Source organism: Microchirus variegatus (assembly GCF_963457635.1).
Source record: "Microchirus variegatus genome assembly, chromosome: 4".
Classification (NCBI taxonomy): domain Eukaryota; kingdom Metazoa; phylum Chordata; class Actinopteri; order Pleuronectiformes; family Soleidae; genus Microchirus; species Microchirus variegatus.
Window position 1 is genome coordinate 17,421,916 of NC_139805.1, and position 21,653 is coordinate 17,443,568.

Consider the following 21,653-nt stretch of genomic DNA (forward strand, 5'->3'; position numbering starts at 1 on the left):
GCAAGAAAAGACAGAATGAATTTCTAATGAGAGAACTGCTTTGTTCATTAACCACCTTACCGACCTCCTTTGAAGGTGTTTTGAATGATCGGCTCACAATCTGTCCTCTTGGGTGCATCTTGGGTGCATTTACCCCGTAGTTTCATGTTGTCAAGCACAGATTTGGATTCAATCGCAACACATTTTGATGCCAGGTGTAAATTAAGGAAATAGATAACACAATCCAAGTCGAGGATTAAAACAAGCTGACAACAGAAAGGAAGCATGCATTTATTTACAAGTGAATGAAGGCCTCAAAGGCAAGTTTTACCAGTTAGAGACTGTCTTGGAGAACAAGACCTGCTATCATCTGGGAATAGAGAGCAACAGCTGACTGTTGGTGATCATCAGTTCATGAAACAAAAACAAATGTATAGAGAGAGGATTCATATTTGATTAAAACTGCTTTACATTATTGATGAATTTGCCTAAGGTCAAGTAAAAGGAAAGTTGGCTTATAACAGAAGAGTTGCCAGTTACAATCTAGACAGGTCAAAGGCTGGGGTGCCCCTGAGCAAGGTATCCAACCCCAAGTGTGTCCCCAGGATGGGGGGGTATTCCATTTGATATACAAAGTCCATCTTCATCTGCACCCACCGTCAGATGACACCGTCATAAAAGTCAATGGTGCACTTGCATCAGAGCAGCAACAAGATTGGTTTGTTATGTTTTCCAGTCCATCCCTGTTGCTTCATGGAGAGAAAGGACATGTACAATACAACCACCCACACCTGCATTACAGTTTATTTGATAGGATTCATTAAGCAGTTTGCCTCCTCGCTCTCTGATATGGAAGGGTAACCAGTGTGTCTCCTCGTGGTATTCAACAATCTACATTTTATTGTCACTAAATAACTCGGGAGGACATTTGTTCTGATTTTAGTCCTCCGAGTACCAGTCACCACACTGTTAGAAATATGTGGATATAAGTCTTTATAGCCCGGGAGATGTGGAGCTTCTAAAGGCAATGGAGCGTGAAGGATCCTACTGCCATGGTGCTCTGCATTTTATACTTGCTCAGTCTGTGTCCGTCTGTCTAGTGCCTGACACCCCCTCTCTTCTCCCTCTCTCTGTCTGCTGTGTCTCTGCCAACGCCATTGCCCTTTGCATTGCCTGTCTGGGACATCACCTCGGAACTGGAGACAAAGACTCATCAGTGAATGACTGGGACAAAAGCATAAATTTCCAGAAAAATGCAGTCAATAATGTCAAAAAGGGAAATGTTACTTAGGTAATTGTTTTAGTTTCTACTATTTATTCATGATACAATGCTATACTTTACCTCTGTATGTGAGTTGGCCTGTTGTCCTTGATAAGGTTCTGGAGTTTGTAGTAATCCAGGAACGTACGAGCCACATTCCTGCCCAATTTCATGTCTGAGGATACAGGGTTAAAGCTAAATGTCTTGGGTTGAGGTACAGGTGATACGACTGAAAACAAATCTTACTTCACTGGGTGGTGACACACCAATGGAGGAGTTTTGCCTTTTACCTACTTTTGAATTGCACCTATTGAATTGAATCTACTCACCCACCCATCCATCCATCCCTATCCTTTCAGGGTCATGTGGTATAGCTGCAGAGCCAATCTCAGCTGACACTGGGCGAGATGGAGTGTACATCATAGACCATAAATAAAAAAAAAAACAGCCATAGTCTTCTGGTTGCAAAACAAACGATTGTTTTGACGCCTCCAGATTTGATGTTTGCCTCCAATTTTTGAAAGTAGAAATTCACAGCCGTTGCCTACAACCAGGCACATATTGGATTGCACAAGTGGTCAATCACACTGGTGTCCACTCATGTATACCATGCTTTATCATCGATTTCCCTCTCATTTTCCAATAGATCTATTTTGCAAGTAATGTTATTGCCCCCAAGTTGCTATTCAATAAATTGTTATGTCCTGGTTTAACTGAAAGACCATGTCCACTTTTTATACGCAGTCTTTTGGGTCCACTCTGGAAAGCTCTCCAGTATGTCACAGTAATAACATAGAGTCAAAAAAACAAGCATTCACACTCACATTCATGGCTACAGGCAATTTGGAGCCTCCATTAATCCTAACCCCAATCTGTATGTTTTCGGACTGAGAACCCTCTTGCTGGGAGTCCCCACTGCTCACCAATGTCCCTGTTGTTATTGCTATTGTTTGTACTTCAGTTGTACAGAAGCTGTTTGTGAATCAGATGCATTTGAGAGTGTAAAAAAATAAAAACAAAGAGTGCTCTGATACTAAAAGTAGATAAAAAAATTCAGGACCCTCAGTCATGACACAGCTAAAATGTTAACACAAGTCAACTATATCACTGCAGGTCTCAATTTAAATGACCAAAGACAACTTTTGTTTATGATGCATGATGCATTCAAATTCCCTCTTAAATTTTGTGCAGCATGTGAAGCATTAAGTAACATTAAACAAACCTTTACAACATCTTCCCTATCATCACCAACACCCTCTGGGGTGCAGTAAATAACTACAGGGTCCAGCTCCAGGAGATATGAGCGGCGTAAATCCTCAATGCACAAGGCGCCGTGTTCTGAATTAAGTGAAGCTAAATCAGCTGCATTTCACACACTTCAGCAAAATGCCTGGTCTTGGTATGGATCACACAAAAGTAATTACCTACGCATTATGGCCTTATCTAAATTCAGAGGCGAGCACAAACATCATCTCCTCCCTGCTCAACTGTCACTAAACACGACAACATCAATAATTTGACTGCTTTTACAAAACAGCTGAGCATCGACGAGTGGTGTTGCTCAGCCTGTGATCATTAAGCCAGCAGGCCAAGTAATGACAACAGGTGTGCACATAATGAAGAACCTGAATATCAATGTTTCCAATCGCTTAAAGATTCAGCGTGAATACACTTAAAGCTGCAGTGCGTAACCTTTTTGGTGATTTTGTGGGCGATGATGTTATTATTCTGCCTCTCTTTGGCCTTCTTGAACAGAAATTAAGCAACAATATTTGTATACGATTCCTTCCTCTGAAAACAGGCTCTGTCAAGCAATGCTATCAGACCTGACTGAGGGAGCGTTCGTGAATATACACCAGCAGTGCATGGGGTGGCATTTATCCCATCAAACTTCTTTTTTTGAGCAGGAGAATTCACTTGTGAAACTTATAGTGGCCGGCGCTTTGTGTTTTCACTCATACTCAAACCTGTTTGCTACGTCTCATTTACCAGGGCGATACTGCTCGTGTCCGTCTTGCCGTAAAAAAAACAATTACTTCCTGTGTGCAGCACGAGAATGTCACCAGGCAACATGAGATCTAAACACTGCTACGGTGAGAAACACAGAGAGAGTGTGGAGCTGATGTGTAGACTCATTTCACAATGGTCTGAATGTAAGAGACATTTGTTGATATTGAAAAGTTATGCAGAAAATTTTAAATTAAAAAGTCACTAAGGTGAAAATGTTATGTATTCACTGGGGCATACGGACTGGGAAACATTATTGTCGATATCAGAGAATCTATCATCCATCATTTTGACATATGTCTATGTCCATTCCATCATCCCCCATCAATACACAACAGACTAACATAACGTTATACAGATCCAAACACAAAAACCATAAATGTTTTTTGCTGTCTCGAGGCATTGATGTTTAGTTTCCTCCATTCCTTCACCACAATGAAGCATGATGGAACAACACAGGGGCATAATCTGTCACTCTCCCCTGTCATTACCTTGTTGATACTCAGATACAGCCTGTCAACTGCTGGACTATCTATCTGTCACAACTGGGTAATTGAAACAACTGGCACACAGACAAAGACGGAGATTCCAATTTCTCATAATGATAAAAAATGACCCATGTGACAAAACTCGTGGTTGCTACAAAAACCAAAAGCTGTTTACTTGTGACCAATCCATCCTCAGTTTGTAAGGGCTGCCTGGGCATACAGTTAGGACTGTGCAGTTTGTCATACCTCAGACAAAACACAAACACACACACACACACACACTCTCATACGCTCAGGGGTACACCTGTTAAGTTCCGTCTGTGAAAATGCAAGTAAGCCCTCCTGCAGCAAGTCTGTCACCTCAGCCTTTGAGGGTATGTTTTTGTGCGTGTTCAGAAGTCTGCACAGGACTTCATTCTTCACTCGGCAGGCTGATGGAAACACTCTCCACACGACTCCAGTGTCTATATTTACATCCCATCTGGCTGTTTGTCTGTGAGTTCTGCATCAGGCCAGACTTGCTGTGTGAGAGAAAGTGTGTTTATGTGTGTGTGTGTGTGTGTGTGTGTGTGTGTGTGTGTGTGTGTGTGTGTGTGTGTGTGTGTGTGTGTGTGTGTGTGTGTGTGTGTGTGTGTGTGTGTGTGTGTGTGTGTGTGTGTGTGTGTGTGTGTGTGTGTGTGTGTGCATGTGTCTTGGTGGATGGGCCTCACAGTCTGTCTCATGCTGTATGATGATACTGATTAGACTGAGATAAAACACAGATGGAGAAAGGGAGGTTATGTCCTCACTTTTATGCTAATCTTAGTGCATAATTGTTCTAAACTAGCTACGAAGCTGCAGCCATGCTACAGTCACAGCTGCGCTTTGAGTTGAATGTTATCTCATGATGGCAATTCTTCTGTGTACCACGCTGGAGTTAACCGGGTTGTGATCTTGGTTTAGCATGCTACCATACTAATGTTTACTCATTTATAAACACTAGTACCTTAAAAGTTTGACCTGATGCTAAGTGATCACTGAATTTATGACAGTACTTCCTGAAGGAAACATTAAATGCAAAGGCTACTCATTCATTAGATACTGAGGAACATCACAGGATGTGAAACAGGGTGTCAACTTTAAAGGGTCTGGTCTTTATGTATGGACTTTGGTCAGGGGAGTAAGTACTTTAGGAAACTTCATTTCCCAGCCAGAAACGGCTGTCTAACGGAGAGGAAAAGCAGTAAAACATATTCTGGATGATAAGCAGGTGTTAATTTTATTAGGTGAGCCTAATCAGTTTTGTTGTGTTCCTGATGGTAGTCATATTGTCAGTCAGAGTGTGTCAGGCTGGTTCTCAGTGACAGCACCACGACTGGCAACATGCTCGAGGAAAAACAATCTGTGCGTTAACATGCATGTTAAAAGTCCCTTTTTAGTCAGACTAAGACAAAAATTTAGTTTTCTTTATGTCATGTAACTACGACTAAAATCGAGTTACTCTTAGTCATACTAACATGCCTGGATAATGCGATTCATAGTCCTAATTTGTATGACTATTAAAAGCAGGTACGAAACATACACGACCATCTTGCCTTTCACTGTTTGTTTTTCTGTGACGTTAAGGTCAACAGGAAACCGATTCAATACGCACTAGCTTATAGAGATACAGCGCCACGCATGGAGGCGAAGTATCAAGTACACAGCCAATACATTGATTTTCTCCCCGGCATGCATACTCAGACTTGGTAAGTTGTCCAATTGCCTGTCTTAGTCAGACTATGGCCTTAGCTGTACTGAATGGGTCAGTGCATCCTATAAGCACACTTCAAAAAACTTGAACTATCCATTTAACCTATTGGAGGTAATCGAGAGCAGCACTAATAATATGCATCCCTTAGCAATCATAAAAGCCTATTAAAACTATTTTAAACACTGCATAGCCTTCAGTAAAGACTTTATCATCTAATTTCTGACCTCAGGAAAGTTTTGGTGTTTTCATCTTTTCTCTTTCGTCAGCAGAGCTCAGTGCCAGTCCTGGGATCTTTGGCCAGACACAATCATCGCTACAAATATCCCCCAGAACCCACCGTGCACAGATGGCCTCTCAGCTTGGCTTGTCACGAGTCACTGTCTATTACAGCAGGTTTCGTGATGGACGGTCAGCTTCTGAAGAACTCCATCCACAGACACAAATGGTCGGAGACACTGAGGTGCAGCCCTGACTGGCCTGTTGCCGAGGGAAACCATAGGATCTGGAACGAGGCTGTTCCTGCAGATGCGTGTGTTTGTGTGTAGAGGTATAAGCCAGGAAACACTTGGCTGACTGTAGCTTGGATTATAAAGGTGGGAGGTGGTGGACATATTTATACTTTCAGATGCTTTAGTCCACATCAAGGTGGCCATGTATGAATATACATGTCGACCAATACTAGGCATGCTTACATGACATAATGAGGAATTATTGTGTTGGTCCAACAACCAGACTTTAAAAAAAACATGTTAATATGTTAGTGCTGCGGAAATTTCTTTCAGTCAGACACATGAAATTACTGTGTCCGACTCCGGGTCAAAGGCGTAAAAGGGACTGCGGCGGGGAGTCTTCACATAGCTATTTTTAAACATTGTTAAAACAATGTTTTGATAATGAGTAGCAGTGAATCCACTGTTCCAGAGGGGGAGCTGCGCTTCTGAGAGCTGGTGTGCTGATTACGTCACTTCCAGGTATTGGCCAATCACAAGACAGTTGGGAAAGCTGTCGTTGGCTGGCCAATCACAACACAGTCTTCTGGGGGTGAGATTTCAGTCGGAAACAGCCCGGCTGACGAGAGCTTCAGTGAGGAGAGATTTCTAATGGCTCGTTTCCAGCAATTAGCAGGTTTTTGACCATAAAAACAAGTTAATGTATGTAAGTAGAACTCCATAACTCACATATATGTGCGGTAGGACCACTCTATGGGAGCTTTGAGCTGGGGGGGTCTGCACTTGAGCCACAGTTCCCAGCCCCCAGTTTAGAAGAAGCCAGTACACAGAAGAATGAGACAACAGTGACAAAAACGTTGCAAAATCTGGGTCGCAACATTTGTTGGACTGACGAAGAGACCAATTTTAGGCTCTGTCACTACCGTATCATCTTCAGCATAAGGATCACGGGGGCTGCTGGTGATAATCCCAGCTAACATAGGGCAAAAGGTGGGGTAAACCCTGGACAGGTTACCAGTCCATCACAGGGCCCTTAAAGATATTTAAAATATGTTAAAGTTCATGGATGGTAGGACTAGTCAGAATGGTGCTAACAACTAGTCACAAGCTAATCCAAGGGCAGTAGTCTATTGGCCTGTTTCCAACGAGCGGAACAGTTCGGTTTGGTACAGTATATATATTTGTTTCCATATGGAATAGTAACAAAATAACTGGCCTACTGTTCCATTCATTGGTCCCCTTCTCTTGGGGTTACCAGAATAATGGTACAGTATGGATGGAGCTAGACCCACAACAGTCAGTGGATTGGGTGACTCCCTTGCGACCGGTGTTTCTTCAACGCCTGCAGTCTATTCTGATATAAAACTTGATGTTTTGTTGAGACAAACACCCATAAAACAAGCAACATTGTTGTCTGTTGTGTCGCGTTCCATGTCGTCGTTCGTACTGACTAACGATGCTTACACGGCATCATGAACTTTACCAATCTTCTTGGCATAATCATGATCACTGTTTAATCATTATGCTACGAGGAGCTGATGGTGTTGTATGTATTTAACCTTTCAGCATCTTGGCTGCCTGACACTGTGGTGTGGGGTGTATTCCTTAACATTTCGGTACATATAATGGTCTTGTCTAATCAATAGCAGGTCATTGTCATGGCTCAAGGACGTAGGTGCTGATGAGATAGGGACATGTGAGACAAAGGGGGCAGGGACATCATGAAATGTTTACTGCAGCTGTTTACTGTCAGTGTGGCATTTAGCAGGTTTCACCATCGTGTCCCTCGTGCTCGGTCCTGGCAGAAAGACAGACAAGGTGATGATCAGACAACAAAGGTCCCAGTGGTAAAATGGACAAGACATGCGGAGAATGCTGTCAAGATTGGACGAGAGTTAACAAGGAGACGAGCAAGGAGACATTCAATCTATCAATACGGGCCACTGACAGGTCCTGTCGCTGCAGTGACACATAGAGAACTAATTATCAATGCTAATTAAGAGGCTAGTCAACAACAGCAATACAAAAAGGGATATTTTTTTCCCCAATAACGATTCAACGGACTGAAAGACCTCACGTCCTCTTTCCCAAAGGGACAAACCGAGGCTGATGTAGGAGGAACTGACACGGCCAAGGAGACACAAACTTCAGCAATAAAATGGAAAAAAGTGAGAGAAAGGCTTCTGTTTTGTCACCGTGTACACCGACAGGAACAGAAGACATTGATTTATGTTGCTCAAAAAAAGCACAACAACCTTGCAATTTTTATATTCCAATCATTATATTGTTTTACAGGAGTTCTACTTGCTTGTTTTTAGGAAGGGCTCAACTTTGTGAATAAAATTTCGAGAAAAAACAAGAACTGTAAAAAGAAATTCATAGTAATATATGTTCACGCACATCTCATCTTGGTACCTGTGGTTTATGGTGGTATCACACCTCACTTTATGTCTTTCCTTAGTGCCGTCATCAATCTTTCAGCTATTAGTTTTCATAATGTTGCAATTTGGTGACAGCAGAGGTAATAAATAAAACAGGGAAAACAATGCATGGATACAAGAATAAAAAACAAGATGGTTCAGCACAACTGATCACCCGTGGTTTACATCAGATTCTACAGTTTAATTTCAAAGCATTTAAAATCATTCACTTCACGACTCAAACTTCAACTTCTCTCAGTGCGTTCACTATTTTCAAAGCCTCACGTGTATTTCTTTAGAGAGCGCTGGCTTTTCGAATGTTCCCGTTCCCCCGTAGTTCTCTCGAGGCGCCAACATTATGTAGAAATTACCCCAACACAACTGGAGATTTTGTGTGTGCATCTTTGCAAGAACACATTCGAGGACACCTGTTCACCTAACCACATCAACAATATTTGTGCAATCAACTATCTAATTGTCTGTATCTGTGTGCGTCCCTGTCTGTGTGTCTGTTCACATGTGTGATGTGTATGAGCAGTGAAGCATATTTGCCTCCGAGCTATATCATTTGCATACTTGTGACAGCCTGTCTATTGGGTGTCAGGCTCACTGATGCATGTTATGTTGCACCGGCAGCTCTGGTATTCACTGGGTCTCTATCAATGTCAATCCACCCTGTATCGATGCACCGACCTGTTCACTAATGTCACACACTCAGTTATACTGAAGGATAACCCGATGATGTTGCCCTTGACAAGACTGTGAGTGACCACTTCTGATGGAAGGAACCACAGTTTCCTCTGAATGGCTCTCTCCACTGAGGGGAAAATAGCTAATTTGCACAAATCAAACAAGCAGGAAAATTGCACTTGTCTTCTTCTTCCAATTGTTAGTTTGAAAATATTGAAAATCTGCATGTCTCTGCAATGACAGAATGGGGGGGAGATGATAAAAGCTTTCAGGGAAGCTTCACAGTCTGAATGACTTTAAAAGTGTGTGAATAATTCTTCAAAGTCACAGAGAATATTGTCTCTCCTTACCATAACAAAAAAAGCACACACATACCTCAGCAACTGAGCACTCACGGCTCATATACACACACATACTGTACACACACAGACACACAATAGAAAGAGAACATCCCAGATTCTCTTAACCTTGATCCATTCTACTTTCCAGTTTATACTATGTACATGTCTGCACCGGACAGTCCATCACAAAACAGATCGAAAAATACAAATTCACAGGGTGATATGTTGGATTAGGTAGATGGCAGTTTAGAGAGAATCTGACCTTGCAGAAACAAAACTTTGTGTACAGTTAGTTAGCACAAAAAAACAGACCTCACCCACACGCACAAGTGGAGGTGTTAAATGATTAGAGGACGAAGGAGAGACAGACACACTATAGAGGTTGTCCCTGCTGTTTCATAGAAGAGGATTCGCAGCTTGACTAGATGATATAATGAGCTGTTATGTTCTGGGTGACGAGATGAGAGGAAAGGACAGAATAGAGGAGAGAGTATGAAGGACATGAGAGGGAAATGAAAGAAGAGATCAGAAAATACACACACAGACTCGCGCCCACACACGCACGCACTTCATTGGACGTTTTTCTGCACACTTTCAAACTGCGACAAAAGTGTCAGCTATGAGAAAGGTTAAGGTTTCAATTTTGGTGGCTACAAGACGCAGCATTGGAGGAGAGTGAGAAAAGATGAAAGGGAAAAGGCAGCATGTTTGGGGGGGAAGTGGGAGTTAAGAGCACAGGTTATTACTTATTTGTCATGTATTAGTTTGAAGGACTATGTGTATGTGTGTGCGCGTGAGGTGAGGTGAGAAAGGTGGAGGGAGGGGGGCGTCGAGATGCTAAAGGTCTCTGTTGATGATTTGCACGCTCCATCGAGCTGACTGCTGGGGCGTAAAAAGCGACATGGTTGGTTCCTTCAACCTGCCTGACCCCAATCTCCACTCTACACCCCAGTCCCAGTGCTGCCTGCCCACCATGTGGAGCCACTCCTCCATTCGCACCCCCCATTCTCACAAGGAAATACAAACATAAACACACAAACGTATAGTTCTGAAAAACAGAACAGAAAATGGAGTGAGTCCTCTCGCCAGAGCCGAGTTTCCTCCCGATTTGACCTTGAGGTGAATTGTCCCCTCTGTAAACACACGAGGCTCCACATTCTCTCTTATCTCCTTGTTTAAACACAACAGCTCGACATCGTCTCCTCAATGTAAGTCAAGCTATTTGTTTGTGGGCGAGGTGTTGCCCCCATGTACATGTGGTTATTTTCATCTGGGCATAACAACACACACACACACACACACTAAAATCCTTTCATTTGTATTCCCCAGCAATAAAAAAACAAGTAATTTCTTTTTCCAACTTCCCCCAAAAGGATATGTTTATCTGTCAATACACCACTTTTCTACAAATGTCCAATTGTCAATATGCATAACTCAGTAGAATGTCACTAATCCTTCAAGTGGGAATGGATGTGATGAAACTCCATCTTAGACTGTACTAGCTGTTGGCACTAGAGGGCACTAGGGCTACGTCTATATCCACCCTTCACTCCACCTGCAGAGTACGTATAGGGGAGCACATACTTTTCATATGTAGGGTTCTTATCGCTCTCTTTAAATCGCTTTTTTTTCCCTCTTCTCACTCACTCTATCGGTAAGATCAGACCGCCGTCAGCCAGCTCTCATGAGTTCTTCAGTTCCAAGAAGGTCAGCTGAAGGAAAACCTCCCTATCTGGTTCCATTAAGGCGCTCGCGACCTTGGTTCCCATGACGCAGTTTTGAACGTGGGCATGCGTGTACGCATGACTGTAGTTGGCAGGAATCATGTTTGCTCCATTGTTCCATTGCTTATTCCAATCAAAGCCTCACACAGCGCCACATACGCAGACACAAGCCGCTCTCCTCCTCCCTCCTTTGCAAATGAAATCAATAGACAGGGCTATCACATCCCCGTGCTGTCACTGCACATCTGTTGCAACAAAATGCAACAAAAGAGCAACATGTTTTTCTATCGAGTATGCTTAACCTGACACATAAACACACACACACACTTACAAACAGGAACCTGATTATTAAAGTAATACAATGATTGCAAGATGAACTGGCTTTATATCAGTGGGAGATTGTGCTTTATGGAGCAGTGTGTGTGTCTGATTGTTGTGCATCTGTCATTAGCTACATTTTCAGACTGCAGTTGATTGAGGATGACTTGTCCAATTAGCAAGAAAAGCCACATCCTAAATTGGGATTTTTGGGTCAGTGGTGCAGGTTAGAGGTAGGTTGGAATTGTAGCAGTTATGATTAGGGTTATAGTGAAATGTTGCTCATTCACTTTGATTAGGGCTCACGTTGTCTAACTGCACCGAGGAGCTGTTACTTTCCTTTGCTTGCTCTCCATGTGGCAGAAGTTGAGAAAAGCAAAATTTTCCAACACGAGCTAATCATATCATGTTGTTCAAATATGCTATAGCGAGCTCAAACAGTACACCGTCCAAAAGAAGCTTTCGGACAAGGCTTTTCACCCCCATCACTGCTATATTTGTCAAACAAAGTGCACCAACAACAGCAGACACCATGTTGTTATCACTTCAGCCGTGACAGACACTGCTCTACTTGATGAAACGACGATTCTAAAAAAAACAAAAAACGATATGTACGAGTGTGTATGCGAGTGCAGAGTAACCAGCACACATAGATCATGTATGTTGAAGGATACAGGTCTCCTCGGTGTACGGTACAGGCGCGTTGCTGCCAGCTGCCATGTAGCTGTAGAAGGACACCTCCAGAGTGTAGCAGTAGGACGTGTCGTCAAGAAGACCACCAAGGAAACGTCTACCTGTGCCGGCCTTCACCACGTCTCGGTTAAAGGACGTGTTGGACTAGAAGGAGACGCAGACAAAACAAGGTGTAAATGAGACAACAAAGTGAACAGGCAGAAAGATGACACCTGACTCAGAAGATTTGGTCCCATATGTCTTATATAGTGTCAGCAGAATATTCACTCTGTGTAAAGACACTTTGAGTAAGATGCCGTGGTGTGGAAAACTTCCCGAAGGAGATCGTTAGCTGAAACTATGACATAAAACCTTAAATACCAACGAACATCCCGAACACCACACACAATGTTTTGTGTTTGTACCAGTGGCTGGCTAAAGTTTTTCGAATACAAAATCATTGAGCAGAAAGTTTAGAAACATAGTTCTTTTATTGTTTGGTGTCCCAGTTTACCCATAGAAACTCTTGAGATGATGGACTCAGTCAAGTCTAAATTATAACTATACTGTACACGACCGTGCAAAATCTGGGGTCACCTATACATTTTTTTCATTAAAAGTCACACTTTTATTGATCAAAAGAGTTGCAAAATGAATAGAAAATATAGTGGAGACATTGACTAAGATTAGAAATAATGATTTTTATTCAAAATAATAATTTTGCCCTTTCGTCAAAGAACCAGCAAAACCATTTTCAGCTGTGCTAACATCATTGCACAAGGGTTTTCAAATCATCCAATAGCCTTCTAACACGATTAGCAAACCTAATGTACCATTATTAATATTATTAATAATAATAATAATAATAATAATAATAATAATAATAATAATAATAATAATAATAATAATAATGCATTATATTTGAAGGCGCCTTTCAAGACACTCAAGGTCGCCGAGGTCTCTCAAGTATTGTAATTATAAAAATAAAAACCTGTGAACAAAAAGCTTTTTTTTCCCCAGAGATCCTGCCTAATGCACCTTTAAGATCTAAGATATATGGGTATGAATGGACTAAATTCTGAGGTCTTTTTTTACTACCACTCAAAGTGCTTCACGCTATAATTCACATTCATACTGTACTTCTATATCTCAAGTTTGCCTGCTGTTCATACATCCCATTCACACCCCGACGGCAAACAGGTGTTCAAGTGTCTTCACTCCACTTGTCCACTTGTCTTGTCTTCTGTAGACTGGAAGAGCTAGAACACTGTAGAGACGGTTGCTGGAAATGGGCCTCTTTACACCTATGTTCATATTCCATTAAAAACAAGACGTTTTCCAGCTAGAATAGTCGTTTACCACATTAACAATGTAAAGTGTATTTCTGATTCATTTAATGTAATATTCCCTGAAAAAATTTGTTTTTCCTTCAAAAATAAGGACATTTCTAAGTGACCCCAAACTTTTGAAAGGTAGTCTAAGTAATGTGGGGACACTCATAGTCATGAAGGTACCGAGAGTTAATTTAACTTAATGTAGGTCAGGAATGATGTCCAATGTGACGATTTACACACTGTTGAAAAGCACCTGGGGTTATTGTGAGTCAGTCAGGTTTTCTGATCATTTTACTTGATCCCTGCAAATTTAAAGTGTGCATTGCACATGTTCCTTTTTCAAGGGCTTTTCCAGCTAACATGGCGCTGCGAAAAAAGTGACTCATGTGACGTCTGGAGTTTAACTTAAAAAAAAACCCCATCATACTTTTTTGTTTAAATATTGCATATGACGAGGCATAACGAGCAGAGTGTAATATTATAAGTCCAGTTAACCGTTTCTAAAGTTCATTACCATTACAAACATTATTAACGGTGTATAGTGTATTCAGTGACAGGGCTCGCGTCAGTCACACGAAAAAGTGTATCAATCATGCCATAAGTGAATTGGCTTTTGACAAGCTAAATTAAAACAAACTTCTTATTGCATTATAAATAATATATATATATATATATATATATATATATATATATATATATATATATATATATATATATATATATATATATATATATATATATGTTGACATCTGCACACAAACCATTTGCATCATAAATATTTGACTCGTAATTTGATTTAACTTTGGTGTGGCTGTTTGGTGGCGTTGCAGTGACAGGCATTTGCTCGGTGATAAATGAAGAAACAAGTAGCCACAGTCAGTTCTGTCTGACAGGTCTCATCAGTGAAAATGCACTAATGTCCACTGATGTGTTTCTCTGTAACTTGTAAGTTGTAAGCCTTTGGAGAAGCCGCACGGGGTAAATAATGAAGGGGTAATTTATTTTAACAGACTCACTTTGTACAATGTCATTATAAAGCGTGGTAGGAAATGGTTGTGGCAGGAGAAAAAAGGAAAAAAACACCCCACTTATTTTGGGTTTGAGTGCGTCAGCTATACTACACGCATACCATGGTGTCTTGGGGAGAGTGTGGAAAAAGTTTCCATTTACTGTCACTCCACTCTGCTGCAGTGAGTTTTGCCTTGCCTGAAATGCAGACATAGCAGCGACCGGTGGGAGTTTGCCGTGATTGTGTTGTGCTGCTGCTGTGGCTGCACTGGGCTTTAGATAGTGCTGAATGGGCAGGGGTACAAAGCACAGGGAGGGAGATGACCCATGGGCCAGCTGCCACACAAGCAATACAGATACACAGCAGGAAAGAGAGCGAGAGCGAGAGAGAGATAGTATCCTTCATTTAACCAGATACAGCAAAGACACTGACTGTCAGTGACATTTCCACACGTGCGGGTGAAGATCCACGTGTCTGCTTCTCTCTGTATCCAGGTTGGCACACTGGCTATTGGTTGTCAATGGGCAATAAAGGCAATAAAGGTTACTCTTTATGACGTGTGTAAGTGGCTCGGCTATGAAATGTCACCATCAGTACTAAATGAAGGTCAGTAGAAGCGAGACAGGGCCTGAGAGGAGACGGTTTGGTGGGTAATGCACCTGTGTGAAAAGCTGTTATTACACTTAGGTTGGTTGGGTGGAGGTGTATCACAGTCAGGGACTGGATGTTTTTTTCTCCCGCACGCTCTTTTTCACTTGGTTTTCTCAAACTAAGAGAGGTGCTTCAGCAGAGCACACGTGTGGCTTATACGAAATATCCTGACCTACTTTTATAGTGCTGCGCTTCATCATGAACTACAACGTTTGCTATTTGCGTTCTGCACACACACACATATGAATGCACAGTGGGGAGGAAGTGGAGAGTGTGAGGCAGAGCGGGTCATCCACTTTCCTGAAGGTCGGTGTTTTTATCCCTAGCTCTTCCAGTCTACAGAAGACAAGACAAGTGGACAAGTGGAGTGAAGACACTTGAACAGAATTTAGTCCATTCATACCCATATATCTTAGATCTTGGTATATTTAAAGGTGCATTAGGCAGGATCTCTGGGGAAAAAAGCTTTTTGTTCACAGGTTTTCATTTTTACAATTACAATACTTAGAATATTAACGTTTTGGAGTAGACCCCAGCTCTATGTCCTGAACATCACTGAAACTCTTTATTGTCCAAGTTATTTTTAAAGCTCACATAGAGTGGTCCTGTTGCACATATAGTTATGGAGGTCTACTTACATACATTAACTTGTTTTTATGGTCAAAAACCTCCTAGTTGCTGTAAATGAGCCGATAGAAATCTGTCTTTTCTGACGCTGTGCTGAGCAGCGATATTTCAGAAATAAATCTCACACCCAGAAGACAGAGTGAGTTGTGATTGGCCAGCCAGCGCAGAGTCTTCCCAACTGCCTTGTGATTGGCCAATACCCGGAAGTGACATATTCAGCACACCCGCTCTCAGAAGCGCAGCTCCACTCTCTGGAACAGTGGATGCACTGCTACTCATTATCAAAACATTGTTTTAACAATGTTTAAAAATAGTTTCGTCACGAAACCCCGCCGCAGTCCCTTTGACGACCTTTGACCCGGAGTCAGACCCAGAGTCAGAAGACACAAGGGTTTTTTCTGAGATCTCGCTGAGCCTGGGAATACAATAAAACACAGCGTTCTCAGTAATGGCTGAACTGTTTGGTTGTCATTACCTTGTTTACGAAGGTAATGACAAACAAACAGTTTGACGCAGATACACACTAAAAAACAGCGTTAATTGGAACTTCCGTTCTGGGACTGCTTTAAACACTTTTTAGTTTTTAGGTCTATTTGAAGCACAAGAAGTTTTTGTCAGTGCTGCTGCCCTGGATATGACCTGTATGCACAGTAAGCTTCCCAACATCCCATCCATCCATTATCTACCGCTTTATCCTCCACCAGGTGCTGTGCCTATCTCAGCTGTCATTGGGCGATAGGCGGGGTTCACCCTGGACAGTTCGCCAGTCCATTGCAGGGCCTCATATAGAGACAAACAACCATTCACTCACACTCTCACACCTACGGTCAATTTAGAGTGACCAATTCACCTAATCCCCATATCGCATGTTTTTGGACTGTGGGAGGAAGCCGGAGAACCTGGAAAAAACCCACGCACACACGGGGAAAACATGCAAACTCCTTGCAGAAAGGCCCTTGTTCCGAAGTTGTCCCAAACGGGCCTCGAACCCAGGAACCCGGGTCTTCTTGCTGCAAAGGCAAGAGTGCTAACCACTACACCAACCATGGGCCCCCAACATCCCATCATTTTACATATTTTGTTGGAAGGCTGAAAATGGAGTCTGGAGAACCAGTTCATTTTTGGAGTTATTGATCAGTAACCCTGAGACTCATGCCTACTGCACCTATCAACCTGCAATTGCAAGTAAGACACACAATTTGGTGTATTGTTTTAGTTATTCTGCATCTTGTTATAAGGTTCATCTGTGACTGTTCCCTTTTATTTTGTAATAACTGTGAGACTTTTTACTTGGTACATCCACCCAAATACACATTTCAACTCATGTCCCTGCTGTATTTTTTCTTCAGTCAACACCTCAAATACCTGTAATTACACACATATCCACACACACCCAGCGCGACTCAAGATCTTCACTTTTGTGCCACTTAGTGCAGCAGTTTCAGCAGTGGCTGGCTGAACATCACCTCACATATATATATAGGGTCATTTCATGTTCTCTGTCAGACCCACTGTCAGGACTGACACTGGTGAGATTCTGCTCTGGTGAGTTTGTTTGTGTGCGACTTACAAAAGAGAAGTCTGGTGCATTTTGGCACAACAGTCTGGGGAAGACGGCCTGTCTCTGGACACGCTCCTCATCCTCGAACACATTTCCGTACATGAAGCCGTTCAGCATGGTGGAATGAGCATGGACGTCGATGTAGAACTCCAAACTCACCCTCTGAAGGAGGGAACGAGGCAGGACAGTAAAGAAGAGAGAGAAACGGCAGGTTAGTGACGGGGAAGGCAGATATATTTTCCTGACACTGTAAGCAACAGTCTACACCACACAGCATTTCCACTGGGAGTAAGGGTAAGGCTTTTCTTTGCTTTAGTGCTGAGGAAAGGTTTCTACCCAGGGGGACGACACCAGACCCTGCGGACATTAGGAGCTGGAAATATGCTCATACCTGAAAAGAGCCAAGCAGCTTCAATCAGACTGTCATACTGAGGGTTACACCTACAATACATACAAATGCATACATGCACTTGTGTGCACATACACACACACTCATGTTGATGCCACAAATTCCTCACAAACCACATACTTAGGATTAATATTTACTTCACACGGAGTGTGTAATGCCTTTACTTTCCAATATACACGGTGTAAAATGGATTTGATAAAAATCTGTTTCATTCTCTTGACGGTCTTGTTATCACTTGGTCTACACACACACACACACACACACGTGCGCACGTGCACACACTCACACACTCAGACCTTTATCTTGTGAAACAAAAATAGAGCTTCCCCCCCTGACTCGACTTATTTTCTAACCTTTAACTATAACCCTCACAAGATGTAGGGAATCATACTGTGATTTAATGCCCATAAAATTCATTACACAAATGTTCATTTACAAAACCACCGGAGGGGAGATGAACTTTGAGAGATTTAACGTCCTTGCAGGCGTTCAGTATTAACAAGTGCATGGTACGCTAAGGGGGTGAAGGTGAAATCTATTAAGCTCTTCAGAAACTAGATAAATTCCACATGCCAAGTGACATAGCATCCCAAGCCCTCCAACGCAGTTTTTATCTATGCAACAGACTATTTCTCACTTAAATACATTTCGGTAACTTTCCTTCAAAATGTGGAGATCTAGAAATAATCAAAAAATGTAAGAATTCAGACAGTAAAATGGTCTAAAAGGGAAAAAAGACATGCTGTATTTAAAGATCAGACACCCTTGAGTATCAGACGGATCTCAGGCTTGTTCAACTTGCATCATGTTATAAATAAGCCTGTACCTCAAGTGCCCAAACGATCATTATGATGGGGAAATGTCAAAAGTCAAATTGTTACTCCAAATAAAGGTGAGCTTTCTCTGGGCTAACGGTTTCTAAGGGGAGGGGCAGTGCATAGAAGTCGTAAACACTTTGCAGAAACTGAAAGCACTATCAGGCAGAACACAAGTGACCACACCAACAGAAGATCAATATTGCAAGCCCCTGAGAGATAGAAAGACAACTTCATTACAGATACGGAATAAAATAAAGAATGGGAGACTCCAGTTGGCAAAAATGCTGTCAAAAAAACACGGTCTCGCCTTCGTCTCAGGGGACGAGTGGCAGTTTCTAAACCACTTTTCAGAGGAGGAAACAAGGCCAAACTCTCTGGGAGGGCTGAGAAACACAGGCATTTTACAGTAGATGGCCGGAAGAACAGCCTACTGATTGATGAATCAGTTATATGACGAGTCCAGGTTGTGATTATTCAAGTCCAGGGGGTGCTTTTCCTGCAACAGCGCTCATGTGACACCACCATGTTGGCAGGAAAATCTCCTGAAAAATGAACGGCACCAGGGCTTGTTTCAAGCTGTAAGAGTTCACTGTAATGCACTTTAAAGCCATGGAGATCAAGTAATAGATCACAGAACCTGACAGACTGAATACATTTCATCCTTACAAGGAGTATGAAAAAAGTCTGACTGACATTATTCCAGATCAACTTTCCCCTCATTCTATCCTCAGAGGACACTCACACATCGCAATAAAAGCATGTAAAATAAACAGTATTTAAGTTAATAAAGCATTTGAGGCTGTACGCAGATTCACAGCTTCCTGGTTAGTTGAGGAGATCACGATCATGCCCCTTACTTTGTCAAATATAATAAAGGTATTATAGTTGTCATAGTGTGTCTCAAAAATACATTAAAGCTTTAGATATACTGCCTCCATAGTGTATTTAGTGTCTTCGTTGGTTGATTTTGTTCAGTTAAGTCTTGCTGTTGCTGTTTTGTTGTTTCCTTGTGCTCTTATTCATGTTCCTGTTTTGTTCCTTTTTCTTTATGCCTTTCCTTCGTCGTTTGGATGGTTTTTTGCCTTTTTGTGTTTTATTGAAAACTCTTTTGTCCATTTTGTGACAACCTGCATTTAGGTCCTATTTTTTTTTGTTTTGTTAGGTGGACATGTGTCGAACAGTTCCACAACTTTGCTGCCATTTTCACTTTCAACACAACTCATTTTAATCAACATTGACAGTAAAACTGGACACAGGAACCAGATTTAAAACTGAGTACTCCAAATATTAATTAAGGATCAATCATCCATTGATTTATGTCAGATAGGCAAAGATCTGTATAAGGCAACGACAATGTGTAACCCATGTACCTTCTCCTCTATTCACACTTTGTTATATTTATTGTACTTATATTGCATTTACATCATCACCATTAGACCTTTTCTACTCCATCTTATCACTCCATTCTCCAAGTTTCATCACCGCCCTCTTAAACCTCTTCTTTATCTCTTTCCCTCCCTCCCTCCGTTTCTATCCATTCACTCCACATTCAGCACTGCACCTTGTTCCCTGTGGATCATAAAGAAGGGGGGGGGGAGAAAACAGTGAGGGGATGGAGAAAAAGGAGAAGTAGTGGGAGAAGACGGGAGGAGGCAGAGAAAGGGCAACAGCAAAACCAAACAAAAGACAAAGAGAGACAACAACACATATGGTTTTGTGGGCACGCACGTGTGTGTGTGTCAGAGGACAGAGTGGCAGGAGAAAGCAAACTGAAAAAATGATAAAGATGGGAGGGTGCAAAGAGAGGAGGGAAGGAAATAAGTACATACAGACGAACACAAATAGAGAGAAGGAGAAAAAGGAGATATGATAAAGAAAAACACAGCGAGGTGAGGAGAGATTGACAGGACGGAGAGAAAGAAAAAGAGAGCGAGAGCAAGAGAGAGGCAAGAGGTGCTTGGGCGGCCCGGGCAACACAGTGTGCCTGTGTTTGAAATTCTGCTCACAGCCAAAGCAATTTCCTGGCAGTGGCTGTGCTGTCAGCTGCTTGGCTGGCTGGCGGTGAAATATGGTGGCTGGGAGTCGGCCGCTAGCAGCCCCCGACAACCTGATGGATGGAGCCCCAGAGGAGAGGAACAGCAGCAGGAGAAGGTGGGGGGAGACGGGGAAGGGGACAGTGAGAGGAAGGAGGGAGGGAGGGGAAAAAAAAACAGAAAATGAAAGCAAGTGGTGGCAAACAGCAACATGCGGCCAACAGAGTAGTGGCGGTGATGGGAGGTGCACAGAGAGGAGAATGTATGTATATATATATATATATATATATATACGTGTGTGTGGAGGGAGTGGCAGATAATGGACGAAAAGGGAGGGGAGGAAGAGAAAGGAGGGAAGTTAGGCCTAGTGAAAGAGGTAGATCAAGCTCCATTAGGCAGAGGAAGGAGTTTCGACCATCAAAGCAGAGTCGAGCCAAGGAAAAGCTGTTTGATAATGACTTGCCCCCTCTACTAAAGGAAGAGGAGGAGTCTGGCATAGAGAAGGATAAAACAGGGGAGATAAAGTGGTCGAACTGGCTGAAGAGTGACACCTCTGCAAAGTCAGTGGACCCGATCTCACTCAGATATCAATTAGTAATGATAATAGTATTACTTATTATCATCATTAGTTTGTTGTTGTTGTTGTTGTTGTTATAACTTTAATTTTAAGTGGTTACTGCAGATTTAAAAGAGCTGGGCAGATATTATTTATTAAATAACTTTAATAAATAAGCTTTACACACAATTTTGGCATCTGGCAGCATGGATTTACTAGCTTATTTACTAGTCAGTACATGACACTAGAAAAACAACAACAATCACATGTCTCAAAGTAGGACTATAAAGCACCCAGATAACGGGATTAGGAGGTGAGCTATATATACCACAGCATGTATACCTTCAGTTGGACCAGAGTCAGACCCGAGCTGACCGGGGCGCTCGCTGCATGCGACCCCTGTCTAACACCCTTGTAAATAATAGAAGAAGCTGGTACACAGAGGAATAAGACAACAGCTGCAGAAACGTTGCACAATTCAAGCAGGTACAGTGGTTTGATGGTGATGAGAGCAATTGTATGCTCTGTCATCTTAAATCATTGGATATTTTGAAGTTAATGGACGGTAGGAAGA

General features: G+C 42.2%; 1 protein-coding gene across 1 annotated transcript in view; it reads right to left on the reverse strand.

The window, feature by feature from the left end:
* Nucleotides 1-1,075: 1,075 nt before the first annotated feature.
* The window catches only part of agbl4 (AGBL carboxypeptidase 4), a gene marked incomplete at both ends in the record, with an annotated part of 311,410 nt that continues 290,832 nt past the window's right edge, over nt 1,076-21,653 (reverse strand). The window contains 4 exons of the mRNA XM_083888196.1: nt 1,076-1,175; nt 1,322-1,415; nt 12,084-12,246; nt 17,273-17,425. Of these exons, the coding sequence (XP_083744322.1) occupies nt 1,076-1,175; nt 1,322-1,415; nt 12,084-12,246; nt 17,273-17,425 (510 nt within the window). The remainder of the gene's footprint in view (nt 1,176-1,321; nt 1,416-12,083; nt 12,247-17,272; nt 17,426-21,653) is intronic.